This window comes from Rousettus aegyptiacus, unplaced genomic scaffold (genome assembly GCF_014176215.1).
Source record: "Rousettus aegyptiacus isolate mRouAeg1 unplaced genomic scaffold, mRouAeg1.p scaffold_m13_p_7, whole genome shotgun sequence".
Classification (NCBI taxonomy): domain Eukaryota; kingdom Metazoa; phylum Chordata; class Mammalia; order Chiroptera; family Pteropodidae; genus Rousettus; species Rousettus aegyptiacus.
In genome coordinates, this window is record NW_023416310.1 from 47,915,615 (window position 1) to 47,927,937 (window position 12,323).

The 12,323-nt window shown below is 37.8% G+C and overlaps 1 protein-coding gene and 1 pseudogene across 1 annotated transcript; both read left to right on the forward strand.

The window, feature by feature from the left end:
* The first annotated feature begins 5,124 nt into the window (after positions 1 to 5,124).
* CUNH2orf78 (chromosome unknown C2orf78 homolog) lies at positions 5,125 to 11,983 on the forward strand. Its single transcript, XM_016130558.2, has 3 exons — positions 5,125 to 5,224; positions 8,458 to 9,219; positions 10,068 to 11,983. Exons 1-3 carry the CDS (start codon positions 5,125 to 5,127, stop codon positions 11,981 to 11,983), a joined length of 2,778 nt encoding a protein of 925 aa, XP_015986044.2.
* Positions 6,531 to 6,649, forward strand: LOC118606072 (annotated as a pseudogene).
* Positions 11,984 to 12,323: the final 340 nt, after the last annotated feature.

Sequence of the window (12,323 nt, forward strand, 5' to 3'; positions counted from 1 at the left end):
ATTATATATATGCTACAATATATCTTGGATACAGACTTTCCTGATTTATGTGTACATCCATTCTATTATTTTTAATGGCTGAATAGTATTCCACTGGTAATAAGTACCATTTTCAGTTTTTTTGATCTTCGTTACAAACATGATGCAATGTAAACATCCTTAAACATATCTAAATTCCTAGAAGTAGAATAGCTGGGATGAAGGATGTGCAAACAAATTTTTGAAAGATACTGCCTAATTACCCTCCAAAAATATTGTATCAATCTACACTCCCACTAACAATGAAATTCTTACTGATTCCTATCAGGTGCCACGTATCATGCTAGAGGATGACAGTATGTATTTACATTTTAGAGAATACAAAAAAATAACAGAGAAATAAGAGTGGAGCTCAAGTCTAATATTTCCACACAGTGTCAGACATAGGGATTTGTACCTGTTAGAAAAACTCTGAATTCTGCTACAAGTGAAAGAGCAAAGGACAGCGTGTCCTACAGTAGGTCCGAAGGCAGAATAGAATACTAAATTCCAGATTAAACTGTATATAATTATAATAGCAAATGTTTTCGTATGTGTGGGTTTTTTTACTTCTCAGCTTCTAATTTCTGAAAGTATCTTACCTATACTGTTAGTAATCTTCACAACCATTTGAGCTGAGTAAATGGAGGGTCAGAAAGGTCAGAGTTACTGAATGAATGAATGAATAAATGTGAACAAATGGGTAGAAAGAACACTATGTTTTACATTTCTGGGACAGTTGTATTACAACCAATTTTAGATATACAAGCATTTATAGTTCTGAAAACAATTAAAAATGGGTCAATATTAGTAAATTGCTATTTGGAGAAAGTAAAGACATAAGTTTGCAAGGCACATTTTGCAAACTTACAATTAGGCACAAATTCAGTGCTACATCATAAAATATTCTTTTAAATTTGTAAAAAAAAAAATCATCCAGTAGGTATGTAGTGGTAAAATATATATATATATATATATATATATAGTACAAATATCTACAATATACATAACAATATACAAAATGTGACATAAATCTATCAGAAATTTAAAAAGTTATATTTGTCTTACATTTCAAATTTGCTAAAAGACAGAAGCTTGGGGTGGGAACAAAATGCAGGAAGTGGGTCTATAGGATAAGACACTAACCTAACTATAACGATAAGGCTTTAGGTCAGGACAGGGCTTGATGCTAAGTTCCAGAGTATTGGACTACAGTTCTTTAGGTTCTTCCTCCTACCCTTGAGATTCTTTTAGAGGTTAAGATGATGCTGATCCTGCAAGCTAAAGTTAAATAGGTGGAACTGCAGAGAGAAGATAGTTATAGAGGCTGAGAACCAGAAAAGGCCTAACTCGGGCTTTGCCTAAATAGAATTGAACGTTAGAACTGAATATTTTAACATGTAAACATTTTACTGCTCCCAGAATTTGTCTTACCATATTTCTCCCAGTCTTATCCCAACCATCCTAACCTGCAATAGCTATGGATTCCCTTGATTTCCGTTAGAACATAGAAAAAAGACTGATCTGGCTTGTAGATATTTAACTCATGTTATATGCTAGCATCATGGAAGTTAGCTATCTGAGGTATGAAGCTTAGGGGGAAACCTTGAAAAAATTTATATATTTAAACTATACATTTACACTAATAACACCCTTCACAGTTTCTTCTCAGATAAGCATCATCTCCATCAGTGAAAAAACTCATGTATCATAATAGGAAAAAATAGGCCTATAAACAAAATAAATCTCTTTGGAGAGCCTATCTATGAGCTATTCTCTTGTGGGCTCTTAGCATCTTGTATCACACACTTCCTACTCATCGGCACTGGAAAAATCCCCAGGCAAATCAATTAGGCGCTCTTAAAAGCTTATCACCAAGAAAAATGACTAGATCCATGGATTTCCTCCCCCAAACCAGCTTACTCCCTAACTCAGCCACAAGAGTGGTTATTGAGAAAAGCACTAACTAGGTGAAGAAAAACAGAGGCCATCCACACCAACTCGGGCTGATTGCAGACAGCTGTTCCTTATGCTTGAGTGTACAGAGTAACTCACCACAATGTTTCTGTTACAGACCCCTTTTTAAGTTTCTTCACAAAAATCCATCAGGTCAAGTTAGTTCGTGATGCTTCAGAATAAACAGTCATCAAAAGAAACACATGCATGTATGCAAAAAGAAAAGAAACTGGACCACCTTCTTACACCTTATACAAGAATAGACTCAATATGGATTAAAGACTTAAATGTAAGACCTGAAACCATAAAACTTCTAGAAGAAAACATAGGCAGTAATCTCTCTGATATTGCTACTAGTAATTAATTTTTGGACATATCTCCTTGGGCAAGGGAAACAAAAGAAAAAATAAACAAATGAGACTATATCAAACTAAAAAGTTTTTGCACAGAAAAAGAAACTGTCAACGACACAAAAAGACAACTGATGAATGGAAGAAGATATTCACTTATGATACATCTGATAAGAGGTTAAAAATCCAAAATATATAAAGAACTCATACAACTCAACAACAACAAAGAAAAATGATCCAATTAAAAAGTGGTAAGACCCAAACAGATATTTCTCCAAAGAGGAAATACAGATGGCTAATAGACGTATGAAAAGATACTCAAGGTCGATAATCACCAGAGAAATGCAAATTAAAACCGCGATGAGCTAACACCTCACCACTGTCAGAATGGTTATCATCAATAGATTAAAGAACGACAAGTGTTTGACAAGGATGTGGAGAAAAGGGAACCCTCATACACTGTCGGTGGGATTGCAAATTGGTACAGCCACTGTGGAAAATAGTATGGAGGTTTCTCAAAAACTTAAAAGTGGATATACCTTTTGACCTAGCAATTGCACTTCTGGGTATTTATCAAAAAAAAAAAAACCCCGAAACAAAACAATAATTCATAAAAATCTACACATCCCTATGTTCATGGCAGCACAATTTACAATAGCCAAGATATGGGAAAAACCAAAATGTCCATAAATAGTTGGATAAAGAAGTTATGGTTCTTATATACAATGGAATATTACTCAGCCATTAACAATGAATTCCTACCATTTGCAATGGCATGGATGGACCTAAAGTTTATTATGCTGAGTGAAATAAGTCAAACAGAGAAAGATAAATACCATATGAGTTCACTTACATGCGGACTCTAAGGAACAAAAATAACAAACTAATCAAAAACAGACTCACAAATATAGAGGACAATCCAGTGATGGCCAGAGGGGATGGGATTGGGGGGTGCTAGGAGAAAGGGGTGAAGGATTAAAGAAGTACAAATTAGTAGTTGGTAGATGGTCATGGGAATGAGGAGCACTGTATAGGGAATGCAGTCAGCATTACTGTAATGGCCATGTGTAGAGCCAGAGAAGAGAAAGAGCAATTAGGGGGATCATTTTATAAACTATATAAATGTCTAACCAGTGCACTGTATATTTGAAACTAATAATAAAATAAAATTTAAAAGAAAAAGAAATATATGCACCATGTCTTACAATGTTGGAGTATTTAAAAATACAAGGAAAAATAACATGTAGATAAAACCAGAGCATTGATACAGAGCATAAAAACAATCTATATTCCACAAACATACCAAAAAATGATGTAAGTGAGATAATATGACAAAAAAACAAAGTGAAAAATATATTTAAGATCATTCTCTTAGGTGTACAGACTTTGTGACAATTGCTACACTATTTAGCTACGTAAATATAAATATGTATTTACATTAAATATATATATATTAAATTTTCTATTCCGTTAAAACAAAATGAAACCAAAATGTGTCAGCTTGTTTCTCACAGAAACCAAAAAATCCACATGAATCTCTTTTTAATTGTACCCTTTCACCTTGCCTGTTCCCTATTCTCCATGAATGTCCTCTTCTTTCTCTAACTATTCTCCTCTTCATTTTTTCTGGCCTTTAACCCAAGCATGAGCAGACAGAGAATTCTAGAGTCCTAAGATTCTACAGTGGCCGTTTGCAAAGGGGAAGAAGACTACAATAACTGCCACACTGGATAAACCTATGTGAGAAAGAAAAAGGGAAGTATTGTGAATGCTTTTCACATACAAAAAAGCAGGATGGCAGGATACCTTTGACGCCCAAGGAACCAGAGGTAGCAAATTATGGGCAAAAGAATTGCAACCAAAGGCTGGAAAAGGAAAAAATTGCAATCAGCTGTGTCTCCTAGCTCTCTGGTATTTGCTTCTAATGGGCAGAGTTCATTTTTGGAAACATCAGGCACTGAAAAGAAGACCCCTGCTGCTGGAAGATGACAGGAAGTAAGATCCATAAATGTAAGAATGCAAAATCCAAGCTTGTCTCAGAAACAATGTCTATAATGAAGAAGAGGAAAAAAGGAGAGCAGAAGAATGATGCAAGTTCGATTTGACCCAACCCAGCCCAGCTTAGCCCAGCCCAAAGAAGGTAGAATTCAAAAACAAACTGAAAGAACAGAGCTTTGGACCACATCATTTTCCACAAGATGCACTCAACAAACTTCTCCCTACTCTTTAACCAAGTTACAAAAGCTCCTTAATCCCTTCCTTTGCTCCTTTACAGCTACAGTAAATTCACTAATCAGATGGGATGATAGGATATCAGAACAACTCTAATTGTGCAACCTAGATGTCCCTTTCCTTCCTCTCTATTAATTAACAGTATGTATAATTATAAATATATATGTTATAAAGTATAATATAGAGAACATAAGCAACTACTAGTTAATTATATTGATGAATGCCCATAAGAAACATTGAAATTATTTCCCTAACATAACAGCCTGGAGAAAGTGAGACTATCATATCTGTCTTTTAGACTATCACATCCATCCCTGGAGCCTAGCCAGTTAGGTGTGGTTTAACTCCCTACCACTCCCTCTACCCAATCGTGTCTTCTTGTTGGGAATCTGACCTCCCTATTGGTTCTGTCATACCTTTAAACTGCCTGCTTTGTGACATCATTCTCCCACCAAACCTACCCCCACCTGGTAGAAGCTTGGAGTTTCCATGGAGCTGTCTGTAAATAAAATTGGATCATCGCAAGTGACCAGTGGCCAGTGTGACCAGTGACCTTCTTACTGGACACATGCGCACTTTGGCTTCAGCCACTCAGACATCCTCTAGTATCATCCCATCATCCCTTGTATCTACAATTGATGTTGCTTCTTCTTCTCTGACCATGTCAGGTAAGAAAAGAAAGTTTTTAAAGTTTTTCATTAGATTTTTTTTTGTCCTTAAATATAGCAGTAGAGTCAAAATAACATAGAATAATGGCAGAAAGTATTAAACTAGAAATCTGGAGATCTAATTTCAGTTTTGATTTTGACATTTACTAGCTGTGTGACTTTGGACAAGTCATCGACTCTCTTACAAAAATCTGTTTTTTCCTCATCTGTTATATTAGGATATTAGATTGGTTGTTACCTCTAATCCCTTTCTTTTCTAATATTAAGTCTTAAAAGACACCCATATAGAAAGTGAAATCAAAGACTTCTTGAGAATGTTTCAACAGAAACAGAGAAAACTTAGGGTGACGTAGAAAACCAGCAATATGTACATGATATCTCATGTGTAATAGTCTCCCACCACTAATATTTCAACTTTAGTATTTTAAATTAAGTTCTATTCAAAAAGTAATATTCACCTGTCTTGAAGTTGAAAAGAGAAAATAGGGAAAGAGGATGGAGAGTGCTGGGCTGTAAGGGGGCAAGTATTAAAAAGTAAGGAAGTTTAGGATTGTTTTCATCAGCACAGCCCACCTGGAACCAAGAGGGAGGAGAAAATATAAGAATGAGGGAGTGAAAAATATAAGAATGAAGAGGGAGAGCATGGAGGAGCTCTCAAGAACAAAAGAGGTAGTTTGGGATGATGGAATGTTGAAGGGAACTAAAGATTTTAAATTAAAGCAGAAAGAGCATAGGGTGAAATCTGATCAGAGCAGGGTAAAATAATGTTGATTTTAGTAAATGCTTACATTAATCAACTAAAAGGAAAGTAAGGCCAGAATAGGGTATCACTAGTAAAGTATCTTATCAAAGAAGTCATATTCAGTTTCTGTTTGTGTTTTTCCGTTGCCACTCTGAACACAGATGGCAGTTTTAAATATAAACATTTTAGAAATATATTTTAGAAACGATGCTTCCATATACAAGAAACTAATAAAGGTAGTTATCTAGGAGACTGGAAGAAACAGAATTTCTAGCGTTTCATTTTATTCTGATTTTTAAACTAGGTAGATATTTTGCCTATTAAAAATAAAATTAAGGTTTTTTTTAAATTATATATCCTACATTGAAAAAGAAGGACTAATTCCTTTGTGTTACTACAAGTTCCAAGTCAAAGCTGCTTTCATCTTTATAGTTATTTTCTTCCTAACACAGAGAGCATATTAACCAACAGCCATCATCTCTTTTTAGATTTTTAGCTACCTAAAAAGAAAAAGGAAAAGTCAAGCCCCACATCTCTAATTTCACATTTATCTAAAAACAATTTTGCTACAGCCATGCCACCCTGAACAAGCTCGATCCCGTCTGATCTCAGAAGCTAAGCAGGGTTGAGCCTGGTTAGTACTTGGATAGGGGACCACCTACGAAGACCAGGTGCTGTAGGCATAAAAATTTTAAAAAATAATAATAATAAGAGATTGTAATGTAAGATGACAAGGTCCTTATAATCTATGAGGTCAACCAGGGGTTGCCTCACCTAAAAATAAATAAATAAATAAATAAATAGATAGATAGATAGATAGATAGATAAATAAATAAATAAATAAATAAATAAATAAATAAATAAATAAAAACAACTTTGTGGCGTCCTCTGGGTTTTCCTACATTAATTTTTTAAATTTGGATTCTAGCAATGATCTTTTTAAGACTTTGGAGATGACACTTTCTTGATGTTGAAGATGATTATAATCTAGGTTTTAAGATAAATATAAAAATCTTAATGTTACTTTTTATGTGTTCTTTTCTGTTTATTATGTGGTTATGTTAATTGAAATATATATATTTCTACTAGGCTTAATATGTTACTTGCTGGGTAACATTCAGAAAAACATGAATGAGCACAAAGATGGAATTTCTTGCCACTTATTTGACTCTCTGCTTTGTACTAATTTTTACCAAAATATTTGTCTATGCACATTGGGGCTACCTATCCATTTACATTTATTGCATTTTGCTGCTTGTTATGTAATTTTCCTGATATATCTTCTCTGCATGTAATGTCTAGGAATTCATTCAAAATCATAATCTTTTGTGGGCTGTTTTTTGGTTAACAGTATTCACTAAGAGTATGTAATGTTCACTTTTATAATATTGCATGTATGATACAGAACTTCACTTATTAGTAAGTTTATTATGCTTTGATGCTTGCTACATACCCCAGTTTTCATTATCTCTACATTCCTTTTTCATTCTGATACATTTTTCAAGATTTTTCTTTGTTTTTCTAGACTTTATTACATTTTTTTCATATAGATTATATCCAATATATCACTTATTCATGTATGAATTATTAGTTATTGTTATTATAACCACTTTATAGATGAGTAACCTAAAGCTCAAAGAGTTTAAATAACATTTTTCTCTCAAAAAGAACTTCTTGAGAAACTCGCTCTCTGATAGTCATTTTGAGGTAGGATCAGAAACCAGGCTGGAAGAGGGTAAGAATGATCCTTTAAATTTATCGACTGGAGTGAGCTATGTGTGAATTCTAGGGAACAGCATGTAAACTGCATAAGCAAAATGAGACACTGAAAATTACAGTGGTAATAGCTGTACTGTTTTCTAATGGGCAAAAACAACACACACACACACACACACACACACACACACACACACACCCTATTTAGAAGTTCTATTGCTCCCAGTTTGGGGCAGTATAATGCTCAGAGCAGAGTCCTAGCAAGGAAGTCAGGATGCTTAGGTTATATAACCTGGTGATGGTGCTAACATAATGGGAGAACCTAAACAAGTCTATCTGACCTCTCTGAGCCTCAGTTTCCTCACTTATAAAATGAGAATGTTAGAGCAGAGGTTCTCTGAAGACTCCTGGGTCTAAAATGTTTCAATTCTAGAAAGTTGCACATAAGTCAATACTAGTGCAGCCTCAAGGAAAAGATAGGGCAGGGAGCATTTGCTTCTAGCCTAGAAAACCATGTATGAACCATACCACTTGGGTCTTCTGCACATTCGTGCCAAAGATGGGAGCACAGACAGTTAATATAAAAGAGCAGCAAACTGTGAATTCTAGGGTAATACTTACGACCACCATAAACTGTTTGATTTTTGCTTTTTCAGTGAGTATTAGTATTAGAGGCTTCCTGATAGTAACAACCTTAAGATAATGCTACTCCTCAAATATAGTAAGAGTTTATCAAGCCTATTGATTTTTTTCATCACCCTCTTGTTCCCTACAGAGAATTTCCAAAATACACCTTTACTTGGAACTTCAAATTCTCTGCAGCTTTCTCTTCCTGTAGTGAGCAACGCGACATCTCTAACAGGAAGTGTCTGCAATTTCTCCAGAGTCTCTGCTCCAGCTGTCAATTCAGCATGGCTACTGCCATCAGCCTCTGGCACTTCTTTTCAGCCACTCATGGGTAGTGCCTACCTTTACCAACATTGTAGCACAACTATGTTGTCTGGAGTTACTGGTCAGAGCCAGATCTCCACTTCAGCTGCTACCTATCCAGGGATTTTTGAATGGGATATCACAAGGGGCACTGAAAAGAAGTCGTCATCACTTGGAGACTTCACTGTAACTGTTATTGATCAGGACACAGCTGTTTCTTCCATGTCTATGGCATCCCCATATGATAAAACTTCAGATGCCAATAACATGGTCCCTCTGTATCCATCCCTTTCTGCCAGTCTTGTTCAGGGGACACCATCTCAGATTCCAAATCAGGGACATAGCCTGTCACTTCCCTACCAGGAAGGAAGTCAGGTATATTACTATAATCAAGGCACACTGGAGCCTCTACTAACTGGAGAACTTGGGCCCTGCCTGCAACCCTGCGGCTCCACATCATACACAGGGAGTAGGGCTTCCGCCCCTCAACCAGAAATGGTCATGGTACTGAAAGAGGTTCAGCCCACAAATGTCCTACCACCAGGCTCCGCCTCTGGAATCTATTACTCTGTGTCTGCTCAGCCCATCACAGAGACAAGTTTTCAAGGTGAGTACAAACAGCAAAAAGGGAGAGAAGTATGGTCACCCTTCAAAAATAGGGCAGATCTGCAGCAGGGAAGTGGCGAGTCCACAGATAGGTAGAATTTAAGTCCTGAGATTTCAATAACCACTGCCCTCACTCAGTGCTCTCCACTTTCAGACTGTATATAAGAACACCTAACAGAGGTGGGAAAGTGGGACATTGCAATGGCCATGTATGCTACTTATATGAGAACCCCAAGAGCATACTATGGGATACAATACTTCACTGTCCTACCCGATCAGTCCCATTGCACTACCACACGGTAATGAACTTCCTTCTCTGATCTATTGCTTTAGCCTCTTTGGAAGGCATTTCAGAATTCTCATTGTGATAGCGCCAGTCTAACTTTCCCTCACTCGCTTAATTTACAACGGGACATCATGTTCCAAGCTCTTGCCCAAAGCAAGCAGGCCGAGAATCTGTCCTTGCTTATACGTTTCATCAGGAAGAGCTCCATTCCCTCTCCTAGTTTATGGTGTGAAGCATTCTTAATTCTCTCAGGAAAGTGGAAAGAATTGAAAGATTCCATATGAGAAGGCTAAGCTTCTAAAACATTTTAGAAATCACTTTTATTTTTTATTTGATGTATAAAAACCCTGTGAAATACAAAGAAATCAAGAAACAATGACATAAATGCTCACCAGTAAGAACTAGAACAGTTCTTCCTATATTTTAGCACAGGGCTCTGTCCATGATCCTTAGAAAGAGGTGGTAGAAATGCCCTTCCCATTGTCAGAAGGTGCATGATTGCTGCATTGTTGATAAGGGGAGCATCTTACCAGGGACTGACTTCTCCCTTGGTTCCTTTGTAGTGATGGAAACGTCCCTGGGGATGGAGACGTCCCTGGGATTGCAACCTCCAAGCCAAACATTTTGTCTATCACAAACTCCAGAATTGCCCAAGTCCTGCAGTAGCAGAAATATCCAGATACTTGAGAGTAACCCACCACCTGAGCTTGGGGATATTTCAATGGTAGCTCCAGTCCAGAGTTCTAACAATCTCTTGGCACTGCCTCCAGCTCCAAGCCAGGAACAAAAAGAGAATAAGAATTTGGATATTAAAATTAAACTTTCAAAGCCTCTGGATGCCTACCAGATTCCAACAGAAAACCACGATCCCCCACTGCTCCCTTTAGCAATCCCTGATATTCACCAGCTCCTGGCCTGCATTGATCCCCTTGGCCAAGAAGAGCTACCTGGTTCTGAAAATGCTGATCTGGGAAAGAATAGCCTGAGTCTTAAGGACCAAGGGACACTTGAAAATGGGATTGAATCTAGTGATGATTTTGCAGACATTACTACACTGGTGGAGGATATTCACCTTCCCCAACTCTTCAATTCCTTGAATGACCTTGATCAATCCAAAAGTCCCAAGGTGATCAAAGCCAAAGACAGCAGAGCTATCAAATTGAACCAGGTGCAGGAAAAGTCAAGTGTCATAAAGGCTCCCTCTGATCAAGCTAGAAAGAACAAACATAAAGCCTCTGAGCCCATCAGTGGTGCTCCCAAGGCCAAAATCCAGGCTAAGAACCCACAGTGCCTGTTAGGAGGAGACATGGTTATTTGCAATGCTGCAGCCAGTGACAAGGCTCCTGTGAATATGACCAAGCATTCTAACAGCAAACCTCAGAAAGCTGCATCCAGCAGGATTAGCAAAACTAAGAACCATGGGCAGGAAAAGACCAAAAAGACAAGAGAAAACAACTCTAAGAAAGCCGAAGAAAGTAAGCAGTCAGGGAACAAAGTCAAAGCCGAAGAGAAGCCAACCATTCCCAAGATGAAGCGGAAAAAAAATCAACCTGAGCTGAGTCAAGAGACCTTCAAAAAGCCTCGAAGCTGCCTAGGCATGCACATGCTGGAGTCTGTGCAGGTTTTTCATGCACTGGGGAAGAAGAGTGATAAGAAAACAGGACTCTCTTCCTCCTGGGCCCTGGGAAATTCAAGCAACTCCAAAGGCCCTCAGCCATCCCCTGCTATTAAACGATGGCTGGATACCCCATGTGAGTCCAAAGGTCCTGAGAAAACTCAAGTCAAACCCCAGAAACCAGATGGCAGTTCTGAAAATGAATGTTCATCTCCATCCCAGTATGAGCTGCCACCTCCTGGGAAGGTGAAGTTGGTACCTTTGCCTTTTCCAACCTTGGACAAGCCTCAGGCTCGACCCGTTTCTCGCAGGCCACAGTCTCTGGCATCGCATCGGCCTGCTGTGGCTTATAATGCCAGGCCTGGTTCTACTAACACATCTCAACCTAGTGCAGTCAATTCATCCCGGCCAGCTCCCGCATCTTTAACAGGTCCTGCCAGACCATCTCGGCCAATTTTGACCAACCCAACTCGACCAGGTTTGACAAACCCTACCTGGCCTACTGTCCCTCAGTCTGCTGCTTCTAGGCCTGTGCCCTACAAAACATCATCTTGCACTTCTCTCCAGCGGGAGCCTGTTCCCACTGCTACGACCAAGGTCCAGTCTCCACCTAAGCCTCAAACCCAATATCTAATCCAAGACTTCGGCTTCCAACCAATTCCATGGAGGAAACCGAATGTTCCTGAGCCAGTAATGTCAAAGCCCATCACAAAAGAGCAAAGGCCAGAGCGGGAGGCCATGAAAAGGAAGGCTCAACAAGAGCGTGAGAATGCTGCCAAATACACCTCTTTGGGGAAAGTGCAGTTTTTCATTGAGAGGGAAAAAGATATGGAAATTGCTCGATACTATGGCTATGCAATATAAAGTGCTAGGATTGTTGTTGCTCCTTTGGAAACCAGCTGTTTTTCCATAGATAGATATAATTTCTCTATTTATTCTGATATATTTTAAAATAATAAAACTAAAATAAATGTAATAGAATTAATAGATGAGTAATAAAGTAGCCTTTTGAGTTTTGAAAAGCTATTAACTGTGGTTTTTCTTTGGTAAGGATGGGATTAAATGTTGTATGAGAAAGAATTGGAAGTTTGATGAGAGAATGAGGGAAAGGCGATAAGAATTGAGAACAGAGGAAGAAATTTGGTCCAGGGCCAAAAGTGGAGAGATCTTCTAGGTTTAAAAAAAGAAGCAAGAATGGAGAAAA